Below are 20,986 nucleotides of genomic sequence, written 5' to 3'. Positions count from 1 at the left end.
ACTGATTATTAAGTTGAACAGGAAAGAGGAAACTGTCAAATGCATTTCTGTCCACAGAACATGACACACTTGGACTCGCTTAGTTATTTACTTGTCTATTTCTGGTGAACATATTCACAGCTCTCTATAATGTCTCTATATAATTCTATAATGTATAGAACCTTACTGAAGGTTTGACCTTAATTAGAGATTATTGCCATGATTTCTCTCAGATGTTTTCAGTGATTCGGTTGATTAATAATATAAATAAAACCACAAAGAAACAAATACAACTTGCAGTAAATTACACCACTTTACTTTGTTATATCCATCTAGTCAAACACATCCTGAGGCATTTTCAAAATGCTCGTATACAAGACATGAAAAATATAAATTCTGAAGCCTTAAATATCTACTTGTGTTATATCTGGTGCATAGTTCTCAGGAGCAATGTTACAAAATATGCACAAACTCCGGAAAGCAGTTTGAGGTGTTTGCTGTGGACACACTTTTATAAACATTACATTCTTCCATCATGGATTGGATAAAGTGGCAAAGGCCACAACTGCACACACAATTCTACCATTTTATTACACAAACATTTGAGCTACATTTTAGTCTGGGCATAATGCGCGTTGTTATTGAAGTCTGGTTCAGGCATCTTGATGTAGGGTTAAGTTTCTGCAACTGTTTGCCTACAGATCAAACATTTATCAGCAATAGAGAATAACAGTGACAGCGGATGTGGTGTTAATATATTAACCATCCTGACTAGGAAGCCACAGTGTTTACTCTCTGTTTACAAGGTTTCATAGCTGCCATTCTTGTCCTTTCATGGTGGAAAAAAAGGTCTCCTGCACATATACCCCTTGCAAGCAACAACATTTTAAAGACAAATGTTTCTACAAACAAAAGCAAATGAAAATCATTTCAAAGATTAGGATAAAGATTCTCAGTCATTCAGGTCATGTTGTAACTAACAGCTACTTGCTCTGCCGTTTTAAAGACGTTCGAAATATAACCTCCTGCATGAGTGTCAAAAAATGGCCAAACACCAAAGCTATGTCCAAAATTCCTACTACATACAGTATGTATTACATAGTAGTAGTGCACACACCAATGAAACCAATTTTGTTGACAAAGTCTTCAATCAGAATTATTTAAAAGAGGTGCTATAATATAATAGTTTGACACATGTCAAATGTGATGCAAGTTTGTCTTCTTCAGAAAGGAACATGACAGTTTTCTCAATAGTGGAGCGAAACGTGAGGGGGATTGGTGCTTCCGCAACCACCTGCTGTTGACTGTGGATGTCTTTTTCTTCACTTTGTCACAGTTTCTTCATAGAAGATCAAGATTTGATTAACAGACAGTCACTTTGTCCTGTTTGTGGTATCTACGAGTCCTGCGTCTTGCAAAAGTCAGAATAAACTTCCCCTTGTTTCTATTTAGCCCATGAGCACATAATCGTCTGCACCTTCGTCTTTAGATGAGCACTCAGACACACGGTCAGGTTGACGTGCTGCTGGGACATGAACTGTTGCATAGTCACAATCATCATCAGTGGTGGCTCTGGTGCTTCTAGATCCTTTGGCAGTGCTGTGGTCAATAGAGGCATACGTTACATCCTCGTGAGGCTGTCATGAGATAATACAAAGAGTAAGATGTAAATCCTGAACATGATTTATGTTACACATCATTATTTATACTTTTTTTTCCACATAGGACTACTGCAAACAGTACGTTTTGTTTTTTATGCGGGTTGTGGTTATGACTTCCTGTAACTGAAATAAACAGCCTCACAGTTTCTTTTACAACAGAGGCCTCACATTAATGTTCACCCAGTATGCAAAGGAGGCAGCACCTCGGACCGGGCTATCATAAAAGCACAGGAACACCCCTGTGTCCCATGAAAAGCTGGAGCTGATAACTATGGAGATTTATACTCAACAAAAATAGACTCAACATTGATGTGGGCAGGTCTACCTTATTATGTGTGCTGCTGTTTCCATCTGCTGCATAATCACCTGGAAGAGAAAATGTAAATATATAACATCACACACGGCAACACAGTATAAAGTCTGTATGCTAAATATTGAAAATGCCATAATAAATGTACTTTTACCTTTCCTGCTCTTCTTCATTCTGAAAGTAGAACAAATGATGAGGACCACAATAAAGATGCAATCATCCGAAATATTAAACAGAACAATAAAAACTATTAGTGTGGGGAAAATAAAATGACTGAGAATGTTAGTTTAGAGGCTAGAGGCTAGAGGCGTAGGTTTTTACCCCACAGCAGTATTTCCTTGACAGTTTAAAAGATGACGTTTGCTGCAACAGGAAGCACTTCAGATATGCAACCCACATCTATCTATGACCAACTGTGTACTGTATGTCAGCGACTAACAGCACAGGTTGTGGAACTTTCCATGCTTCTAGGTCAACGTCAACATTTTATAACGATACAAACTGCACTGTTATATACTGTCAATTCTTTAAGTTGGACACTGAGTCTGTTGTTATCACCACTATTTCCTCATTGAAGCAAATGCACAAGCTGCTTGACATGGAGACAAAATACAACAATGTTTCATTTAAACACGTGCTTCCAGCTCTTTTATATTATTTTTTTAAAAAGGGGTCTTTCCCACAGTTTCTTTTAATGCTATCAGTCTTGTTTTAGGTTGTCAGTATACACTTCCAGGAAAGCTTGAGAGCCTAATCACCACCTGCTGAAAAATTGCTCCGAGGCAAGTGAGGGTGCCTTCTACGATGCGCATCTAAGGATGATCACCTACCTTGAAGTGCAGTTTCCCATGATGTGCCCACAGAGTCTGGACGTTCACACTGTGTTCGTCAAAAGGCGGCAGGTTCAAGTGCTTGGATGCTGTTGCAACCCTAAGCCTGACAGTGTTATAGTCACTGATATCGCTCTGCTGCACATGGGCTGGAGAGAGAGAGAGTGAGAGGGGAGGGGGGCTGTTGTATACCATACAACAGCCTTTTGTGTGCCAACACACACAGACACACCCACACACACACACACATATACATACAGATACACACACAGCCCAGTCCAGCGATTTTTAAATGAAAAAGTGTCCCAATAAAAACGGTTGGAGGTGATGCCTGTGGAGTTGTCATCACGTTGAGTCTAGAGATGTGAAATGTCCAAGTCTTAGCAACAGATATCTCAAAACATCTGCAAGTAAAATCAAAATTCTCTGCATAGCTATATCACAGGGGCTAAGCCGATCTAGGAGTAAAACTCTTGTTGCTGCCGGCTCTTTTGAATAATTGTGCAAATTTTCTTTGCTGAAGAATATGAGGAAGTCACTGACATTTCACTCCCGTACAGTTGAAACTCGGTCCAGTTTACTTTACAAACAAACTGCGTCTTTGGTCAAACATGATAAATGACCACGTCCGTGGTGACCGAGCTTTAGAGGCAGTAGCACCAAGGCTGTGGAATGCTCTGCCTGCCCCCCTTCTCGGATTCTGTGAATTCATTCCAGAATCAGCTCAAGACTCACCTGTTGAGACTGGCATTTGACTAAAAACTCATGTCCCAGGCCTGCTTTTAAACCATGTTTTAATTTTGTACTTTCTGTGTGTATGTCAATTGTTGGCCCTTATATGGTCACATTGTGTTGTTTATGTTTGTAATTCTGCCCCTGTTAAGCACTTTGTGACTTATGTCTGTAAAAAGCGCTTTATAAATAAATCTTACTTACTTACTTAAGAGTAACAGATCTTTATGGATGTAATAATGATCATTCGATGAGATTTCTTGAACATGCAAAATGCAGTAAAAGCAGTTTTGTAAAGTCTAAAAAAAAATGCAACCTAGAATGATGACGTTCACTATTTTAAGTTTTGATAAATGTATCTGTCAAATATCAGATGTTTGAGAGTAGGTACATTTTAAGCAAACGTACACTGTACATTCACTAATTCCATGTATTTAAATGCAGCAGATGGTATCACGTTGTACACTGGAGGGCACTGTTGGAGCAGCCCGAGTGATTCTCAAACCACAGAGCAGGAACCTGACCTCAGTCTACCACAGAAAGGTCAAATGGCATCTGGTTGCATTATTAAAAAAAAAGCAAGAAATAAAAAACACTGTACAGTGCCATCAATCAAATACATTCACATCCACCAATCATCCACACCTGTGACGAAAACAAATAATGGTTCACGTATATTTAACTTTTTTCCTCCAAGGCTCCTGAGACACTTTAGGACAACGCAGGAGTGTTGTTGGTTGAGATGATGAAACTGTGTCCCTGGGAAGTTGATCTTCAGTTCCCTGACAAGAAGTGTCAAGTTCACTCAATAATCTTGATAACTATGTGTCTCAGTTTGTGCTCTGAGAATGACCTACATCTGTGTAAATAAGTCTTTCTGTAACCGAGTATTGCAGAATCAAATTGCAAAGATAATACACACGAGCAATTTTCACTTGTGTGCACAGCATCCACTGTGTTTTGCCATGACATATTGAAATACACACATGCAGGGTGGTCTTTGAAAATATGTGGGAGGACAGGAAGTGGTGAGCTTGTCACAAGTGAAATGAGCCCATGCAGTCGATCCGCTTTTAGATTATCTCTAAGGTGTTAGGTCATGAACATGTCAAGTCTCATGGATGGGCTGCGATACACCTACCTGCTGACATTATGCTGTTTTACATTTGTCTGCATCTATGGCAAAGGTCAAGGTAAGCCTTAATACTGTTGTGTTGTGATATGACTTTCAAGAGGGCATGACGGAGCATTTTGAATAAGTGATTAGTTAAGTCATTAAGTTACAGTTACTCTTTTGATTACAGCCCATAAATGACGGTGTGATTATTTAATATATAGTCATCAATACAATTATTGGGCAACTATGTAACAACAAGGGAAAAAGACGGCCGGTTGGTGAATGAGGGGGTACTATGAGGGGGTACAGACTGTGTGTTTCAGAGAGACTTCAATTCATGACGCAGGAAGAATTGTTAAAGAAAGTGTTAGCAGTGTTGCAATTAAAATAATAATGTAATAATTAAACAAATAATCATGTCAATTGCATAGTCTTTAGATTGGAAAATGTAACTACATTTATTGCATAAGAGAACAAATCCATCATACTGTAGATGTTTTTGTGAGAATGTATGAGACACTTTGTTATGATGATGAACAGCTTTAAGACAAAGCAAAGATGTTTGATCTAATGTTAATGATTGAAGACAAGCGAAACGTGATTTTGTTTTTTTTAGACTTGTTTCCTTGTGAAGTTGAGCTGATGGTCTGGAGAGGCACGACGTGGAAAGCTGTCCCGCAACAACCTCTGACAGTCCGGTGTCCTGTCAAACACTGCGGGGAATCACTGAATGTCACCTGGTGTAAACTGCTCGACACAAACAAATGTGAACGCATTCATTACACAGAAAGCGTAGAAATAAGACAGAACGACATACGTGTTGAGGGTGAACTGATCTCATATTTGACTTTCACACGGATTTCCATTCGTGACAACGGCCTGTACAGATGCACTGTAAAAGGATACAAAGATGAGTTCATCAGTCACAACATCAACATCTCAGTTTCAGGTAGGCAGTTGTTGCTCCCCCAGTGCCAAAATATAGATTTACTAGATGTCCAAATGCAGGTATAAATTGTATATATTTTCTATTATTTTACAGATTTAAACCAGGGGGTAAACATCTCGGTCTATATTGCAGGTAAGAAGCTTTATTTGTTGAACTATATGCATACATTTTAAAGACTGGAACTACTGATGTGGTTCTTCTTCTTCTGTAGATGAGCTACCAAGCGCTGACGATGATGATGAGCGTGATGATGATGTGCCCTGGCTGCCCTACTTTTTCCTCTGTGTTAGTATAGCTCTTCTGGTTGTCACACTGACAGTGTTAACCCTCCTGAGTTGTTATGGCTGTAAATGTAAGAACATCAATACGTGCTCACAGTCAATTAATAATGCAACATTTCTACATTTCAACGCTAACAATAGAGCATTTGTTTTATGTCTTCTGCACAGGACAACTGAACCACACAGAGGGACAGGCAATGCAGGTAATGCATTTTGGCAAATAAACTTACTAGCTTTAGTAACCCTAACCCCAACCCTAACCCTTATCCTGAGCTTGGCCACGCCCCCAGCTGAAATTAGACAAATTCTCTCATGAATGAGATTTTGAAGGGCTATAACTTTGGAGTGCTACATCAGAATGTCCTGGTTACTTCAGAGTGAGACCTTGAGTTGGTCTGCTATTAGCCTGTTGTGAAATTTTGTAACTATGCACCATTTCCTCTAAAATGTCATTTGAAATTAGACAAATTAGACAAACGTTAGTGGGGGTAGAGCCCACTCCCAAGGCTCTAGGACCTTCCTATCACCCTAACCCTAACTCTAACCCTCATCCTGTATCCTCATGAATGTGATTTGAAGTGAGCTCATGAATGAGAGTTAGATGAGAAGATTGACACCACTCCCTTCCTGCACGCTCATATAAAGCTACAGGCAGTGTCACACTAGTACTACAGCCTTTAAACCTGTGCACACAGAGTGTGTCAGGCATTATCTATTTAAGATCAATGTATGAATTGTGTAAAATACTCTTGGCGAAGGTCCGGAGGGACAGAAACATTATTATGATCAATAGATTGTGACGCTATGCAAAAGCAGTGATGTATGGGATCTTCTTTTCTCAAAAACTAATCATTTAACCCAGATGTTGACGAGTCAAAATGGTGTCAAGTATTTTATTTAATCTTGTTCTGGTGTTTTGGTGTCATAGGAAAAGTCCACTCACATGATACCCGACCTCCCCATTAGCCTGCATCACACCTGCTCCCCAAGTACTGCAAAAAGACCACCACCACAAGCTCCCCCGATGGCAAACACAGCAGATGAAAGTCAAGTGTCAGACCGTGTAGTCACTGTAGTGTATGCTGCCGTCAACCACCGACAGACTGAGAGACCTGTCGGAGAACAGCATGCAGACACTGAACAAAAATAAAAACACAGGATATGCTGCCTTCAACGTTTTGGATCAGTCACATTTGACACATGCAGATGAGAACATGGATGGAAAAATGTACTCAAGTATGTGGTCGTGTCATGGAACATGGGCCAAGAAGTTAAGCGATCAACCGCACTGCAGAAGATGTGAACGGAGGAGGCTTGTGGTCCGGCAGATGCACAGTATATTCATCAACTTAACCCGGCTAGACCAGAAGCAGCTTTGAACTTATTCTCTCACCCTCAGGTTTTTTCCAGGCAAAGCTGCTTTTTATTATTAATTTCTTGTTTTTTTAGGGGTTTTTTTCTCCTACAATCATTTCATTTACATGACTTAGAGGGCTTTGTTGACTTGTTTAACTTTGTTGTTCAAAGCTTTGGTGGATTGTTTAAACATGCCAGTGGGTAAGTAGATTTGTGGTGTGCAGACTCACTGAATTATTGTGCATTCTTCTGTCTTTTGGTATGAGGACTGAAGTTTAAGAGGCGTCTATATCTTGTTAAATAAATTCCAGTGTTGTCTGATCTGTGACTGTTTGAAAGGTCATGAATGTGGTGTCCTTGGTATTCATTTTTGCATTCCTGTCCGTTGAGATGACTATTTCAATAATTTAAAGAAAGAATTGCTTGGCCAGCTCATCCTATAGTTCTACGTGGAAGAATCCACGTGAGAGATGACATTTTGAGCAAATTTACTTCCTTCATGAATCTGGTATTTTCTCTCACACGTTTTCTGTCCCTCACAGCCCTCGCATGTTTTTCACTTCCACCAGCGGAAATGCTGTACCGGGCCCCTCGACCACACTGGTGTGGTCTGATCTCAAATGCACAGGAAGTCAAAGATCGAAAGATTTCTTGACATCATTTGTGGTGACGGATGTCCCACCCGTACTCAACCACACTGAGACTCTGTAGTTCGAGCAGTAAATCCTATATAGCCATTTCTTGGGCTGGTCTGCAGCAACAACAAAAAACAGTTGATGAATGTTTGAATGCATGGCTTAGCTCTGTGGTCAGTGTTTAAAATGTTATCATTAAATTATATCTTATCAAGCTTCAATTAATAAAATTAAGTTGTTGCTTTCATGAATTAACAATGTTAGCTGTGAAATCTTCATGAAATTTGGGGGATAACTGGAAAACAAAGCCGCACGTTTACATTTTGAGTAACTGATTAGATTACTAACTAATAAATCAGAAATACCATAATATTTTTTCAAAGTCAAATTATTTCTGCGTCTCATTTGCAATCTGAAAGATGACAAAATTGAGAACAGAATCAGAAAATCAGGGATTGCCCAGCTCACCTCTTAAGACCTTAAATCACTCACTTTCCTTTAGATGATGTCCAGTAGAGCACAGTGTTTCTTGTGTTGTAATCAATTTAACGGTACTCACAAAAAGGTCCTTTGACTAAGAAATGGCATGTGGAAAATGTCATGAAATGCTTCTGAATAATGTGACCTGACTTTTATGTTTCTTACAGAATATACTCACTGGAATGCATACTCAGGAGAGGAAGGTGAAAAGTTCAATGTAGTCTACATTCTGTACGTGGGTCTTGAACATCTTGTGAAATGACTCAGTGAACTTCTTTTCATCTCAACAACGGTGTTCGGTAGTTCTAGCCCACAAGTTCTGCTCCTTAAGGTTTTCTCTCTTTCTCAAACACATTCACACTCTCTCTCTCTCTCACACACACACACACACACACACACACACACACACACACACACACACACACACACACACACACACACACACACACACACACACACACACACACACACACACACACATGAGTAATTGTGTCTTTTCTCTGGTGGACAAAGCCCTGGTTCAGGCCGCAGAGAGATGGAGAGCGTGGAGGCTTGTGCGACGGCAGCGCTTGAGATGGGCCTGATTAGATCGAGCCTGACGTCACTTAGAGAGTGTGTGGGCTCTGCAGCATTTTTACCAAGAAATCATCTGATAAAGTGTAGAGGAGTGCTGAATGCTTGTGATCCTATACTCCAAAATCCATCCAAAAAACATGCCCTCTTGGATGCCCACAGTGTGGATAAAACATAATGCTCTAGAATGCTCTTAAAGGGAGAAAGTGTGACAAAGTGCCTTGTAGGGTGCCGCTCCAGTAGAGAAAACGTGACGAAGCGCCCTCTAGGGGGCCTTTCTAGTATAAATAAGTGGATCAGTTGTGATTTATGATAAAAAAAAAAGATCTTTAATGAACAGTGAGTGGGTAATGTGAAGTTAAATAGCACATTTGAGCTTTAACGTATTGTTTTAGATTCCACTTTGATCCGAAGCAACAGAAAGTGAGCAGGCAGGGTTTTAGGGTTTCGTTCAAGGACACTTTAATGGAGTAGAGTGGCTCTTTTGGAGGTTTTAACCTGCAGCCCCAATCTCAACTCCTCACCACAGCCTGACATATACATTTATAAAATGCAGACAAGCAATGAAACATACCTAGAACAAAGGAGGTAAGAGTTGCATCTTAAAGTGAATAGATTTCTAACTCTCTGTGTGTGGAATGTAACTTCTAAAAGTCATGCAGACACACCCACAGACACACACACACACACACACACACACACACACACACACACACACACACACACACACACACACACACACACACACACACATATATTATATCCCACCACATACAAATATGTGATTTGATTGAGTGTGTGGTCTGCAGCACTGCAGCTTAGAACACCTTCTAAGCAGGAGAGCCAAATACTGTATGTGATCCAAACTGTTATCATGTTTTTATTTTTAATAACCAAGTATATGATATTGGTAGCTGATTGAGTTTTTCCTGTGCTGAGTTAACAGAGCTAATAAATACTGTATATTGTATTAATACATCAGAAGAGAACTGGCATGCGTTGCAGGCTCAGTGAGTGAATATGTGTGCTCAACATGTGTGTATGTGTGTTTTTTTTTTTGCTCTGCGAGGTCCATCATAATCCATCTGGCTTTTGATGAAAAAGGCACCAAAAAATGAGCATCTGGCAGCAAGGTTTGGCACATCAGAAAATAATTTCATGTTTTTCTGAGAGGTACAAAGCTGTAAGAGTGGCAATGAAAGATTCTAATTCGATAAAGCTTCAAAAAAGTATACTTTTTAAATATTTTTATTTTTCTATTTGTTGCATTCATTACATACACTTTACGTAGACGGTCATAATGCATAATTTCACATTTTCTTGACTGTAGTTGCTCTGTTACAGGGCCAGATACATTTCAATTTATTTCCAACAAACGTTCTGAAACCACATTTCCACATCCATAATTATTCTAATGTAAGCTCTGAGCTTATAATCAGTGTTGTGTGCATAGTGAAGCTACTGACAGAGGAATGCTGCCTACAGTCTTGTTAATGGTGAGGAATGTGATGAGCCCAACTGAAGCAATAACTTTGAAATCTGAAAACCAGCATGTCATTCTGTTCATAACTGACCGATTCATATACTTTGATATACAATAATATTTCAGCATAAAGCTTACATTGTACTGTACAGATGCAAACATGATATAACCTATAAAAGCGTCACTATATTTTAGGCATTTAGGTGCCACTTTGATCCAGAGCAACGTATACAATGAGCATTTTGGCATTTAACCATTATCAAACCCCTAAGCCGACTCTCCACACCCCGACCTGTATTCTCTCACTCACATCTTCACACATGAAGGCAGCAAGACATGCATTCCTTTCAGGGGCACCAAAAAGGTTTCAGTGTTGCTTCCTCAGGGAATTGATTCAAGCTACCTGACCGTGGAATTTAACCCCTAACCAATACACAAACACACACACACACACACACACACACACAAACACACACGCATGCATACACAGATGTTGAAACATGTAGAAAAGTTTGCAATAGATATTACACAAACAAGACATAAGTATGCAGCTCTCTTAGTTGAACAAGTGAAGACCTCACCCAGCTTTAACAATATACAGAAGTGACGTAGGCCTTCGGCTGAGAAGTAAAGCCTTAATGGCGAGCTTATGCTTTCAATTAGCTTTGTTATTTAAAGGATAAAGCTCACCATATTCTTTATTTTCCCAACTGAAAAAAAGAATCCCATTCAAATACAGAAAAAAAGTGTCCTCCACAATACTAGTTTGGCAGGGGAACTACTGTAACTAAGATGAGAGCCTTTAATGAAATAATAATTTCCCTAAGGCACTGTAGTTTTTAACAATTATTACTGAAACTGGGGTAAACAGGACATTTGTTGGGGACTATTTTCAGCTGTATATTAAGTACAGTGCCCGTGTTCTAGTCATCGGTGCATCACGTAGCTCATAATGAGTTTTTGTTAACAGTTTTCGAACAACAATGCAGGGCCATGCTGTATCAGACTGTTACACAGACTATGGTTGTTACTAGAATCAATTCATTGTTGGTTTTAGTCTTTTCATAGGATTTGTTGAATAAGAAAAATTGTATTATCACCACACTTATCATTTCAGGACCAGGTAAAAGACGGAGACAAACAGAGGGAAGTATTTAAAGGGCAATATTGGACTTTAATTTGCCATAGAGTGACTCTGCTGTGTGTTGTAGAGAGTGTGGCCATCGACTCCATCAGTTACAGAGCCAGAGAGAAAATGTGTCCTTATTGACTCCATGTGAGGACAGCCTGGAGGTTATATAAGAGTCAGAGGCAGAAGAGATACATATCGTTGTACAGTTGGCGTTCATGAATAGAATTGTATTTGTCATCCTATAGATGTGTGTCAGAACATCTTCCCTTTGTACCAAGATGATGATGATGATAATGATGATGATGATGCAGGGAAACAATTCTGCAAAGGTTGACTCTGAGAAACACTGCCCCTTCTTTACAGCGTCTGGTCTCCTCTGAGAGATTAATCAGCTGAAAAGAAATACATGGAGAACAATGAGACAGATGGAAGAACTCACTATACATTTGTCTTTTTGAAAGTTCAATGTTTTCTCATATCTTGAGAGTAGTTCTCATACATTTTCAGGGCGAAAAATAAGATTTAAAATCCGACTTGGTGCAGCTATGACAGCGTGACAACGCTATTAATGAGGACCATCAAATTCAGATCCAAATCGGAAACCGTTTGACTGCTCTGTAAAAAAATCCCCAAGAGACATCACAGCTGCACAGTCAGTAGCTATACATACTGGTACGGCAAACTATTATGTCTCAGCTGTAGGATTATACAAAGCAACAATTGTATTGTGATAGTAAAATGTTCTGAGCCAACACAATACATGATCTGGAGTGATGAAGTCTGGATAACAGTTATAGTTAAAGCATTTTAGCAAATGACGTTTCAACATGAAGCCTTTATCGGAGTAAGAGGCGGCAGTGGGAGAAGGGTCCGATGGCACACCTCACATATGAGGAATGTCTCCTGTGTAAAAGTCTGCTGTAAGTAAAATGGAAATCAAGAAAGCATGTGTGGAAAAAAAATAGTGGAGTAATTGAGTAGAATCCAATCTAATGCCAAACACTAAACGTCAGTTTTCTAATGTGCTGCTAAAGCCTAGGTGGGCACCAGAGCTCATCACTCCAGATCCGGTATCAGTTGTCCTGTCTATTAAGGCACCAGATTGAGCTCTGCTGATGTGCTGCCTGTGTACAGTGTTATTCTGTATTGCACTGCTAGTAATGCCGTGGATGTTTTCCTTCCTGCAGATAGAAAACATTGATTGGACATGCGAGTAAAGTGCAGATGGAGTGCAGGTAGAAAAAAAATAGGCAGTCATGTTCTCAGGAGGAGATGATATAAACATGATATCATGTGAATGAGGAGCAATGTTGTTTGCGCCAGTTGACTTGAACGACCTCAATGCTGTGTCTTTAATGCTGCACTATTTTCACAAGCTAGTTTGTTATTTGGTTTATCACAGCTTTTGGTTTTGATGAAAACAGCCGCTTGTTGCAGCTAAAAGAGACTAAAAGGCTCAGTAGAGTTAAGGAGAACTGGAGACCCACTGTTAGTATATAAAAACATTGATTAATGCAGCTATAAAGTTTAGTTCACGCTAATATTATAGCAAGTTTCCAAATGTCTCCTACAGGTTACAGAGCCTCTCTAAACAGTATATGTCATGTATCTTGCTTCATATGTTGAGATAAGGATGCTAGTTTTTGAAAAACGATCTAATATTGTTTATTCAATGTCTTTGTTCTTGGGTGGGCATCAACAAACTTCATTTCCCACAAGCCCGCAGCGTCACTCCTCAACAAAAGAGGTCCATGAGAGAGGAAGTAAATATTGTTCAACTTTGTTTAATCAGAAAGCTTTTCATTTCTTATTGCAACTGCTACAATGGATGGGGATTTGTCTCAAGTGAACACCAGGAACACGCTTCATTTTTTCCGAAATACAGAAATACCGAATGCGCTGAGCGTTGGAAGAAAGAGGAACAGAGGCTACTCCGTCAGTGTTGCAGCACATCCCTTCAGGGCCGCTGTTCCTTGTACACGCCCAGGTAGTTTGCCAAAACCCACAATTGGGGGGGGGGGTCCTAAAAATGTGTTTTTCTTGATCTTCAAATGACTTCTTAAGAGAATGATAGTTGTTAATCTGTAAAAATGTTCCCAAATAAGCCAGGAGAGCAAGGTCAGTTTCAGGAAAGGTACAGTACACAAAAAGTGTCACAAAATCATTCCCAGCTCAATCAATACCTCTGATCAGCGTCAGTTAAAATAACCTTAACGGGAAATAAATAAATTTTTGAGTTACAATCCTGTGCCCTTGTGTTAATTGTTCACTTATCTCTTGTTGGATGCCAAATACATGTAAACAAAGGTTGAGTATTCCTATATCAGAATATCTCCTTTCTCATCCTCTAAAAGATGAAAATATTCTTGTCCACTCATCTGGAAGTCTGGGTCTTTTATATAAATGTATCCAATCAAATCTGATTCGGGACCACTAGCTACCACATCCATCATAAAAAACTGCTACTGGCCATTAGCAAGTGGTTGGTTGTAGGTAACAAATTGATCGCTGGTGTTTTTTGGTTCAGATGTAATCTATTAATCTCTCCCTCATTCTCCACCGCGTAATCTCTGAATCCAGTACGGTGTGAGTGGAGGCCCCATATTTTTGAGATTGACAAGAATTATCTCCCCACTGTCCTCTGCACATCTCTATCTAAATGGCCTAAAGGGTGTGTAGACACAAGATGTTACACTCAGCAGCTTGTTCATGACAAATAGGATCTCACCTTCTTTGTGCAAGAAACACTTCCAAAGGCAGAAGCAGAGGGACATGACCAACAGGGCAGCCACCGTAGTGACAGAGATCAGGATGGTGAGAGCCGTCCCAACTAGGAGGGAGAAAAAAAGTGAAATGATCAGCAGTTTTATTATCTTCCATATTTCTACAGACTGCAGTGTGCAAATCCGAGCCTTGCAGAAGCCGGAGTCATGATACGTGTTGGTACTGTAAGGCCTGTGCTAGTCTGGACACTGCTTACCTTTTATGGACCATCAGTGATTAGAGCTGAGATTTAATTTACAGTGTTACCATCTGATCTCAGAGTTTAGTTCAGCAAACTAAAGCCATTGATGCACTGCACTACCTACTGCCCATCATTAGCTGCAATAAAACTAATGCAGATTTTTGTTTTGGTAAAACAAATTAAATTGTTTAATTGTTGTACATGGGACATTGCACATTTGAGACATGGGATTAGTAGAACTGGCCTTTCCTTATAGTGTGAAGGCAAAAGTCCTAATAGCTCCTAATGAATTTAATTTAACAAAGCAACAAATTGATCATCTTCGTCAACTGTGAAACAAACATCACATCACATATACGTGACAAAGCATGCCTCTATGGAACGGGCCAAAACATGTCACGTGATGATGGCATCAATAACTTAGAGTATGCCAGAAAAGATAAAGAAACAATGCTATATTGAGGTGAAGTATCTCATTGGAGCAAAGGTTCACTGAGAGCAACTCACTTTTAGTGTTCATGGATACAGCAATCGGTGACTCAAGCCCTCTGTGGTGCACCAAGCATTTGATGGACACATCTTTCAGCAGCCCAGATCGGACAGTCAGCGTACTGATGACCAGAGTGGTCCCATCGCCCTGTGGGAGCTGTGTTGTCACAGGGGGGCCCATGGTGCGGTTATCCCTCTCCACGTTCCACACTATCTCCGCTGGGGGCCGTGACACTGAGGTGCAGTTGGCTTCGATCACACCGGGAGAGGTGGTCTTGTAGCTCACCTGAGGTTTGGGCAGCACTGGGAGAAATATACAGAAAAAACTCGAACAATCACAACACACTGGCACACACTTACACAAACAAGCTCATGCTGTGGTAAACGTATATGGCACATATAAAATGCACTGTGGCAATAATGTATTCCTCTTTATTATCTGGTGCTGTGTGTGAAATACACAAGCCAGAAAACTCTGGAAATAGTATCACATGACAATCAAACTAGCATATGAAAATTGTTATGCTAATCCAGATTGTAGTTTAGTTTGTATTGTACATGTTCAAAGCGTCTTTGGGTAAATTGCTAAGATAATACCTGAGAAAAACCTTAAAGCCTTTGATCAGGTAGGAATGTGAATTCCTCTACTCCATAAGTAAATCTCTGGCTGTTTTCAATTCTCTGTTCTCGCTCTGAGACTGAGCAAGGAATGTGAGGCACTGGAACCGAGAACATTGTTGTTGGCAAGAACTACGTTCAGCCACAGATATTCAGCCCTCATAGTTTCAGCGTCTTCTCGGAGCTCTAGTTGGTGAGCTTCACCCTCCATCGGTCTGGATTGTAGCACATTTCCACAACAGGAAAAAATCTATGTAACAATCCAGACCATAATGACCTGTGAGTGAGCACAAAGCTGGTGTGAAAGTTGGCTGTTTGCGAAAATGAAATTCCACAGACTTTCCTCACGATGTTTCTCACTATAAAGCTCCGTAACGCTGAGGGGAGCTGCATATTCGGGTGATCATTTTCTGTAAGTTCATCACTATTTCTGTTTCATTTTGAGGAAACACATTGTATTTTAGTGACTTACTCCAGATGTAAATGTTGCGAGATCATGTGCCTTTGCATGTTTGATCTATCGCTGTTTGGTGGACAGCATGTGTGAGAGAGGGAGTAAAGGAAGGGGCATCGCATCATCCAGGGTGGGATGAGGGTGGAAGACCGTTGGCAGCCGTACAAAAATACAAAACATTAATGCTAATCGTGCTTCACTACTGGAAGCACCTACTGTACTGTACAGTTCAATTTCAAACAACAGCACATCTGTTTGTTGAGATAACTGTGAGAGAAAGGGCGCAGGAGAAAATGAGCAAAGAGAGAGACAAAGCACAGAGGGGATCTCTGTCCGCTGCAAACACTGACACAGTCATGCATCCGGACCTCACTCCCTGCCTCCATCATTCTTTCGAATGCTCCATTCTTTACATGGACACACTGTTCTGTGTTTGTGTGTTAACAAAATCAGCCGACAGCTTAGCCTTGCTATATCATGAAATCATTCAGCAGCTACAATCAAGAAGAAAAAACAAAAACATTCCTGTCTAAATCCAAGGGGTACCTGTCTTTCCTGCAGACACAAAGCCAAAATTGGGTCTCTTTGAATACACGCGCATGTCTGACTCCATCATCCCCAACAAGATCATGTTTTTCCAGCTCTCACATCTGCTGTACCACATAGTCACTCACTACTACACCTCTGCAAAAATGTGCATCTGAACAACTCTTACTTCTATATCTTAAAAAAGAAAAGAATTGCAAGTGAGGTTAACATAAAAGTGAAAACATTTTTGTGAAACAAAGCAGCATAGGAGATGACTGTAGCAACAACAAAAGCATTGACAACAAATCAATTTATCTGCCCTGAATGTCAGATTTTAGCAGCATGGCTTTAGAGATGGAAATGTCGGTCAGTCTGTTGGTCCAACACTTAAGTCCAGAATAAAATATGTCAATTTGATGGTTTGCCATGACATTTTGTGTGTAATTTGATACAGAAATTCAGTAAGACTTCTAATAACATTGTTGATCACTGGACAATGCCTTTAGCACCACCAACAGGTCCACATTTTCAATCAAAGAAAGCCTCAACAACAAACAAATTAACTCCCATCAGCCTGATATGTATTTTGTGAGTAAAGGATGGATTCTGTTATCTGAGTTTTCACAGACAGTGTTTCCTTGCTGAACCACTGCAGAGGGATTTTGGTTAAATCAGACCGCAAAAGAAACACTGAGTTTGAAGGATTATTTCAACATTTTGGTATTATTTGTTTCCAGTCTTTATGCTAAGCTAACCTAACCGGCTTCTGGCGGTAGCCTCGTATTTACCGCACAAACACGAGAGGGGTATCAATCTTGTTCTTTAACTCTCTGCAAGAAAGCGAAACATTTCCCAAAATGTCAAACTATTCTTTTAAAATGTTATTTTAGAAACGTATCCTTTAATCCAGCCGTCTGACCTTATTCCTGCTCAACACAGTAAAGTGAAATGTCACTTTTTACAACACAAGCATTGACTGATAGACAGTATGTACACTATATTGTACACAACCTTCTCTTTCCTCGACTTTTCCTCACCTATTCGGTTTCTGTGTGGGCCATACTTTTATATAATGTAATATATGATAATCATCAATAATGGGAGCTGTGTAAAAAGAAGTTTACCATAGGTGACGAGGCAAACTGTGGACGTCTTCTGCCCGTCGCTATGTGTGTTGTACAGGCAGGTGTAGCAGCCCTCATCCTGGATAGCGACAGGCTGGATGGTGAGCTGACTTTCTGACAGAGAGGCACTCAGCCAGACTCTTCCCTGGAACGATGGCTCTATCATGGGGTCGCTCCGCTTGGCGAAGGAGGCCACCTCTGTGGAGTCCCCTTGTGCAGACGTGTGTTTCCATACGATCTGTTGAACCTTCTCAGGCAAACCGTAGGAGCACGAGAGGGAGGCCTTCTTGCCACTCACTGCCGTCTTGTTGCTTTCAACGGTGACTTGAGCTGGGAGTAAGAAGAGAGCCCACCATCCAGTGAAAGAATGATGGATGAGGAGAAAAGACATAAGAGTAACAACAGGGGGATAGAGAGTGAAAAACAGGACAATATTCAGAAATACGAGGAGCCCAAACAGAAACCAGTTACTGGAATCTGCAACAGCTGTTTCTGGTTAGAAGGATGAGCCCTCCTTCCCTTCCACTGCTGCACTGCTCTTTATTAACATGACTGACTGAGCCTCTGAAAGGTTAGGGGTGGTTACATATTTCTCAGTAAATCCCCAAAGCGGATTGATATTGAGGTTGTAGGGAGGAGTAACTGTCTCTGGAGTCTTCTGGAGTATTGGTTTTGTTTCATTTTAAAGGGCGGGGGCAAGGGGCAGACTTCCAATATCAGCTATGCCACTTTCATGTAACATTGTTTAAAATGTAATTACGAGCAGCAGAGCGGGAAAAACTGTTTGCGTCAGCCTCCAATTTGTAATTCACACCCACACTGACGATAACCTTCATAGAGCCGTCAGCAAACTGTTGGCAGAGTGGCTGCAAATCTGTATTACTAACACTAATACAATAGATGCATCTGATTAAAAAGAAATATAATTCCTCAAACTCATAAACAAATGGATGTGAATGACACTGACGCCTGCATCAAACAGAGGCCAGATCTCATTCAGGTGTCCGATTCTGGATAATTGAGCTCCTCGATATATCTGTACGGCTGATATCAGTCTCCCATCAGTGTGTCACCAAGATCATTACTCATCCTGGCCTCAGGTGGATGCTTCTCCCACCTGGTTCAAGAACTTCACAACCATGTCACTATAGCAGTGACACTTCCTGGAATTTATCATGGGCCAAAAAATACCTCATGTTTCATCTAAACCTGTCCTCTCAGGGTTGAATAAATGTCAGAGACCCGCATGTTGTTTTTGCTTCATCCCTGCATTTCTAGCTCTCTAACAGGCCAGCATGTCATAACAGTACATGGTGTTAAACCTTGGCACTGGAGAAACAAGAACCTATCTACTGATACTAATTTTAAACTGCTCTCAATATAGGCACCAACAAGATTAGACATTCATCTTGTCTAAACTGTAACTAATTGCGTACCTTGTTCACAAAATCAAAGTTGTGGTCATTACAGGACTTACTCACAGGTAACAGTGAGGCACGTCCGTCCCTGCTTTGAACCGGAAGGATGCATGTCAAAGATGCAGGTGTAGCAGCCTTCGTCACGGAAACCCACCCTGCGGATGGTGATGGCTGAGGTGTCTTTTGGGGAGGAGGCGAGCTCCACATGCTGCTGTCCGCTCACACTGTCTTTGTTGCCGGGTTGGTAGCTCAGCAGGGTCTGGTTTTGGACGTCCAGCCAACGCACCTGCCTCAGAGACTCACCTCGGTCCCTCAAGACACTGCAAGTGAGAGTGAAGGGCTTCTCCACTGGAGCTTGTAAACGCTCTGGTGCTGTTACCCTGCCTGAAACACCCACCAAAATAAAAAAAACAACATTATAATATGTATAAGAAAACCACATAATAGTATATACTTTGGTGTGACATGAGTTCTCGATGTCAGTTGTTCCATCATCTTTTTATCATGGCAGACTCACCCTGTAGTCTTCCCACCATCAGGAGGATTAAACACACCTGCACACCTTTCCTACAGCAGGCCTGGATCATCATCTTCTTCATCACTCATTTAACAGGGAGGAGAAAGAGCGGTACTGAGAATTTCATAAGTAACAGTCAGCCCAACATGAACTCAAACTCTCCTTTAATTTATATAACTGGTGGTCACAGTGATACAGGAAGAACTTTGAAGAGTCTGATTTTTCCCTATAGACCGAGAGAGAATTCAGCTCATGTGTTCACTAGATGCTGTTTAACACATTTCATTGCATAAAAACATCCAGAAAACTATTCAGTGCAATGCAAAATAAATCATCATGTGCTGTGTCAATATATTTCAATATTCAATACAAAGCTATTCATATGAGAAATCAGAAATAAATCATCCTTGGGTCTCTAGTTATCAGAGCTCTTTAAAATTTGAACCGATTTTTTTTCTGCCACATCACTGACTAAAATGGACATAAAAGCATCGTAGTCAAATAACACCACAGATATACAGCAATTACACAAAAGTTCCACTATTTTTGATTCAGGCTATATTTTCTATTCCCTGTGTCACATACATTATGACATGAATTATGACACTCACCTACTTGTCCTAATGCAAAAGGTAAAAGCCAACGGTTGAAGATGTTCTACCTCTGCAACATCTTGTGCATCCTTATAACCCAGCAGTCTTTCGAAACATCACTCCAGACCAAGCGAGAAACTATTTTTACTCCTCCGTGTGTTTTCTATTCTGCGCCCCTTCAGCACAATGAACACCAGCCGGCGGCAGCTCCAAACCTCCAGTTCTCTGGATGCGGTCGGGTTTATGAGTGCGGGCGAAGCCACGGCGCAGTTTTGATTATACAGCGCTCTCCAGTGTCACTTTGTGTATTGCTTTGTGATACAGGTGGAGATTTCAATTATTTGATCCACTGTTCTACGCTTTAAAAAGTTGCAATTGAGTAATTGCTCTATTAATTAGGATTTCCTTGTGGCCCATGTTGCAGTATGCGATGACAGAAATAGCCTACCACAGGAGAAAATAGTTAATTTGCCCTGCAACTTTCACTTCTAACTCATCTCGGTTGTCCAGAGATAAATCATAAATATAAAATAAATAAACGTATAAAAATGTTTAATTTACATGCATCCACCATGTTGATACAATTAAATTGTAAAAGCATTTATGTAAACATATCAAAGTAAAAGTATTTGCAGTAGTCCAGTTTATAGATTCAAGTATCAAACAGTACTCGTTGTGAAGAGTGCACTGTCTAGAAGAGTACGGATAAAGCAATAATTATAGAAACAATATCACGTGAAGTAAACAAACCAAATCTTTTCT

General features: G+C 40.4%; 2 protein-coding genes and 1 long non-coding RNA gene across 5 annotated transcripts; 1 reads left to right on the top strand and 2 right to left on the bottom strand.

Moving 5' to 3' along the window:
* Window positions 1-279: 279 nt before the first annotated feature.
* On the bottom strand, window positions 280-2,887 carry LOC306703891 (uncharacterized protein). The gene is made up of 4 exons (XM_079170041.1): window positions 2,781-2,887; window positions 2,105-2,124; window positions 1,966-2,006; window positions 280-1,616 (listed from the first exon to the last, which is right to left on the bottom strand). The coding sequence occupies exons 1-4, from the start codon at window positions 2,798-2,800 to the stop codon at window positions 1,428-1,430; spliced, it is 270 nt and encodes an 89-aa protein (XP_079026167.1). The 5' UTR covers window positions 2,801-2,887; the 3' UTR covers window positions 280-1,427.
* A 1,758-nt stretch (window positions 2,888-4,645) lies between these two features.
* On the top strand, window positions 4,646-7,649 carry LOC306703892. The gene is made up of 6 exons (XR_013767299.1): window positions 4,646-4,705; window positions 5,246-5,578; window positions 5,672-5,710; window positions 5,790-5,930; window positions 6,028-6,062; window positions 6,788-7,649. It is a non-coding gene; the product is annotated as an uncharacterized lncRNA (long non-coding RNA).
* Window positions 7,650-10,171: 2,522 nt separating this feature from the next.
* On the bottom strand, window positions 10,172-20,385 carry LOC306703639 (OX-2 membrane glycoprotein). Of its 3 annotated transcripts, none has more exons than XM_079169651.1 (7): window positions 20,243-20,385; window positions 19,632-19,745; window positions 19,178-19,498; window positions 17,697-18,026; window positions 14,991-15,275; window positions 14,247-14,348; window positions 10,172-11,910 (listed from the first exon to the last, which is right to left on the bottom strand). In XM_079169651.1, exons 2-7 carry the CDS (start codon window positions 19,711-19,713, stop codon window positions 11,903-11,905), a joined length of 1,128 nt encoding a protein of 375 aa, XP_079025777.1. In that variant the 5' UTR covers window positions 19,714-19,745; window positions 20,243-20,385; the 3' UTR covers window positions 10,172-11,902. The 3 variants fall into 3 exon arrangements, with proteins under 3 accessions (XP_079025777.1, XP_079025779.1, XP_079025778.1); XM_079169653.1 differs by having other exon boundaries at window positions 19,632-19,707; XM_079169652.1 differs by having other exon boundaries at window positions 20,247-20,385.
* Between the last annotated feature and the right edge of the window lie 601 nt (window positions 20,386-20,986).

The sequence above is a fragment of the Pholis gunnellus genome, assembly GCF_910591455.1.
Source record: "Pholis gunnellus genome assembly, chromosome: 12".
NCBI lineage: Eukaryota > Metazoa > Chordata > Actinopteri > Perciformes > Pholidae > Pholis > Pholis gunnellus.
Note: the sequence above shows the minus strand (reverse complement) of the source record. Positions and strands in the feature narration are given on the sequence as shown.

What these genes read in the sequence shown, in the direction of transcription:
- LOC306703891 (XM_079170041.1), bottom strand. Translation starts at nt 2,800, where the DNA reads ATGGGAAACTGCACTTCAAG. An exon ending in ATGGGAAACTGCACTTCAAG is followed by an intron (nt 2,125 to 2,780) that starts GTAGGTGATCAT and finishes TTCTACTTTCAG; the next exon opens with AATGAAGAAGAGCAGGAAAG. An exon ending in ACAGCAGCACACATAATAAG is followed by an intron (nt 1,617 to 1,965) that starts GTAGACCTGCCC and finishes ATCTCATGACAG; the next exon opens with CCTCACGAGGATGTAACGTA.
- LOC306703639 (XM_079169651.1), bottom strand. Translation starts at nt 19,713, where the DNA reads ATGAAGAAGATGATGATCCAGGCCTGCTGTAGGAAAGGTGTGCAGGTG. An exon ending in GATGGTGGGAAGACTACAGG is followed by an intron (nt 19,499 to 19,631) that starts GTGAGTCTGCCA and finishes TGGGTGTTTCAG; the next exon opens with GCAGGGTAACAGCACCAGAG. An exon ending in TGTATCCATGAACACTAAAA is followed by an intron (nt 14,349 to 14,990) that starts GTGAGTTGCTCT and finishes TCTCCCTCCTAG; the next exon opens with TTGGGACGGCTCTCACCATC.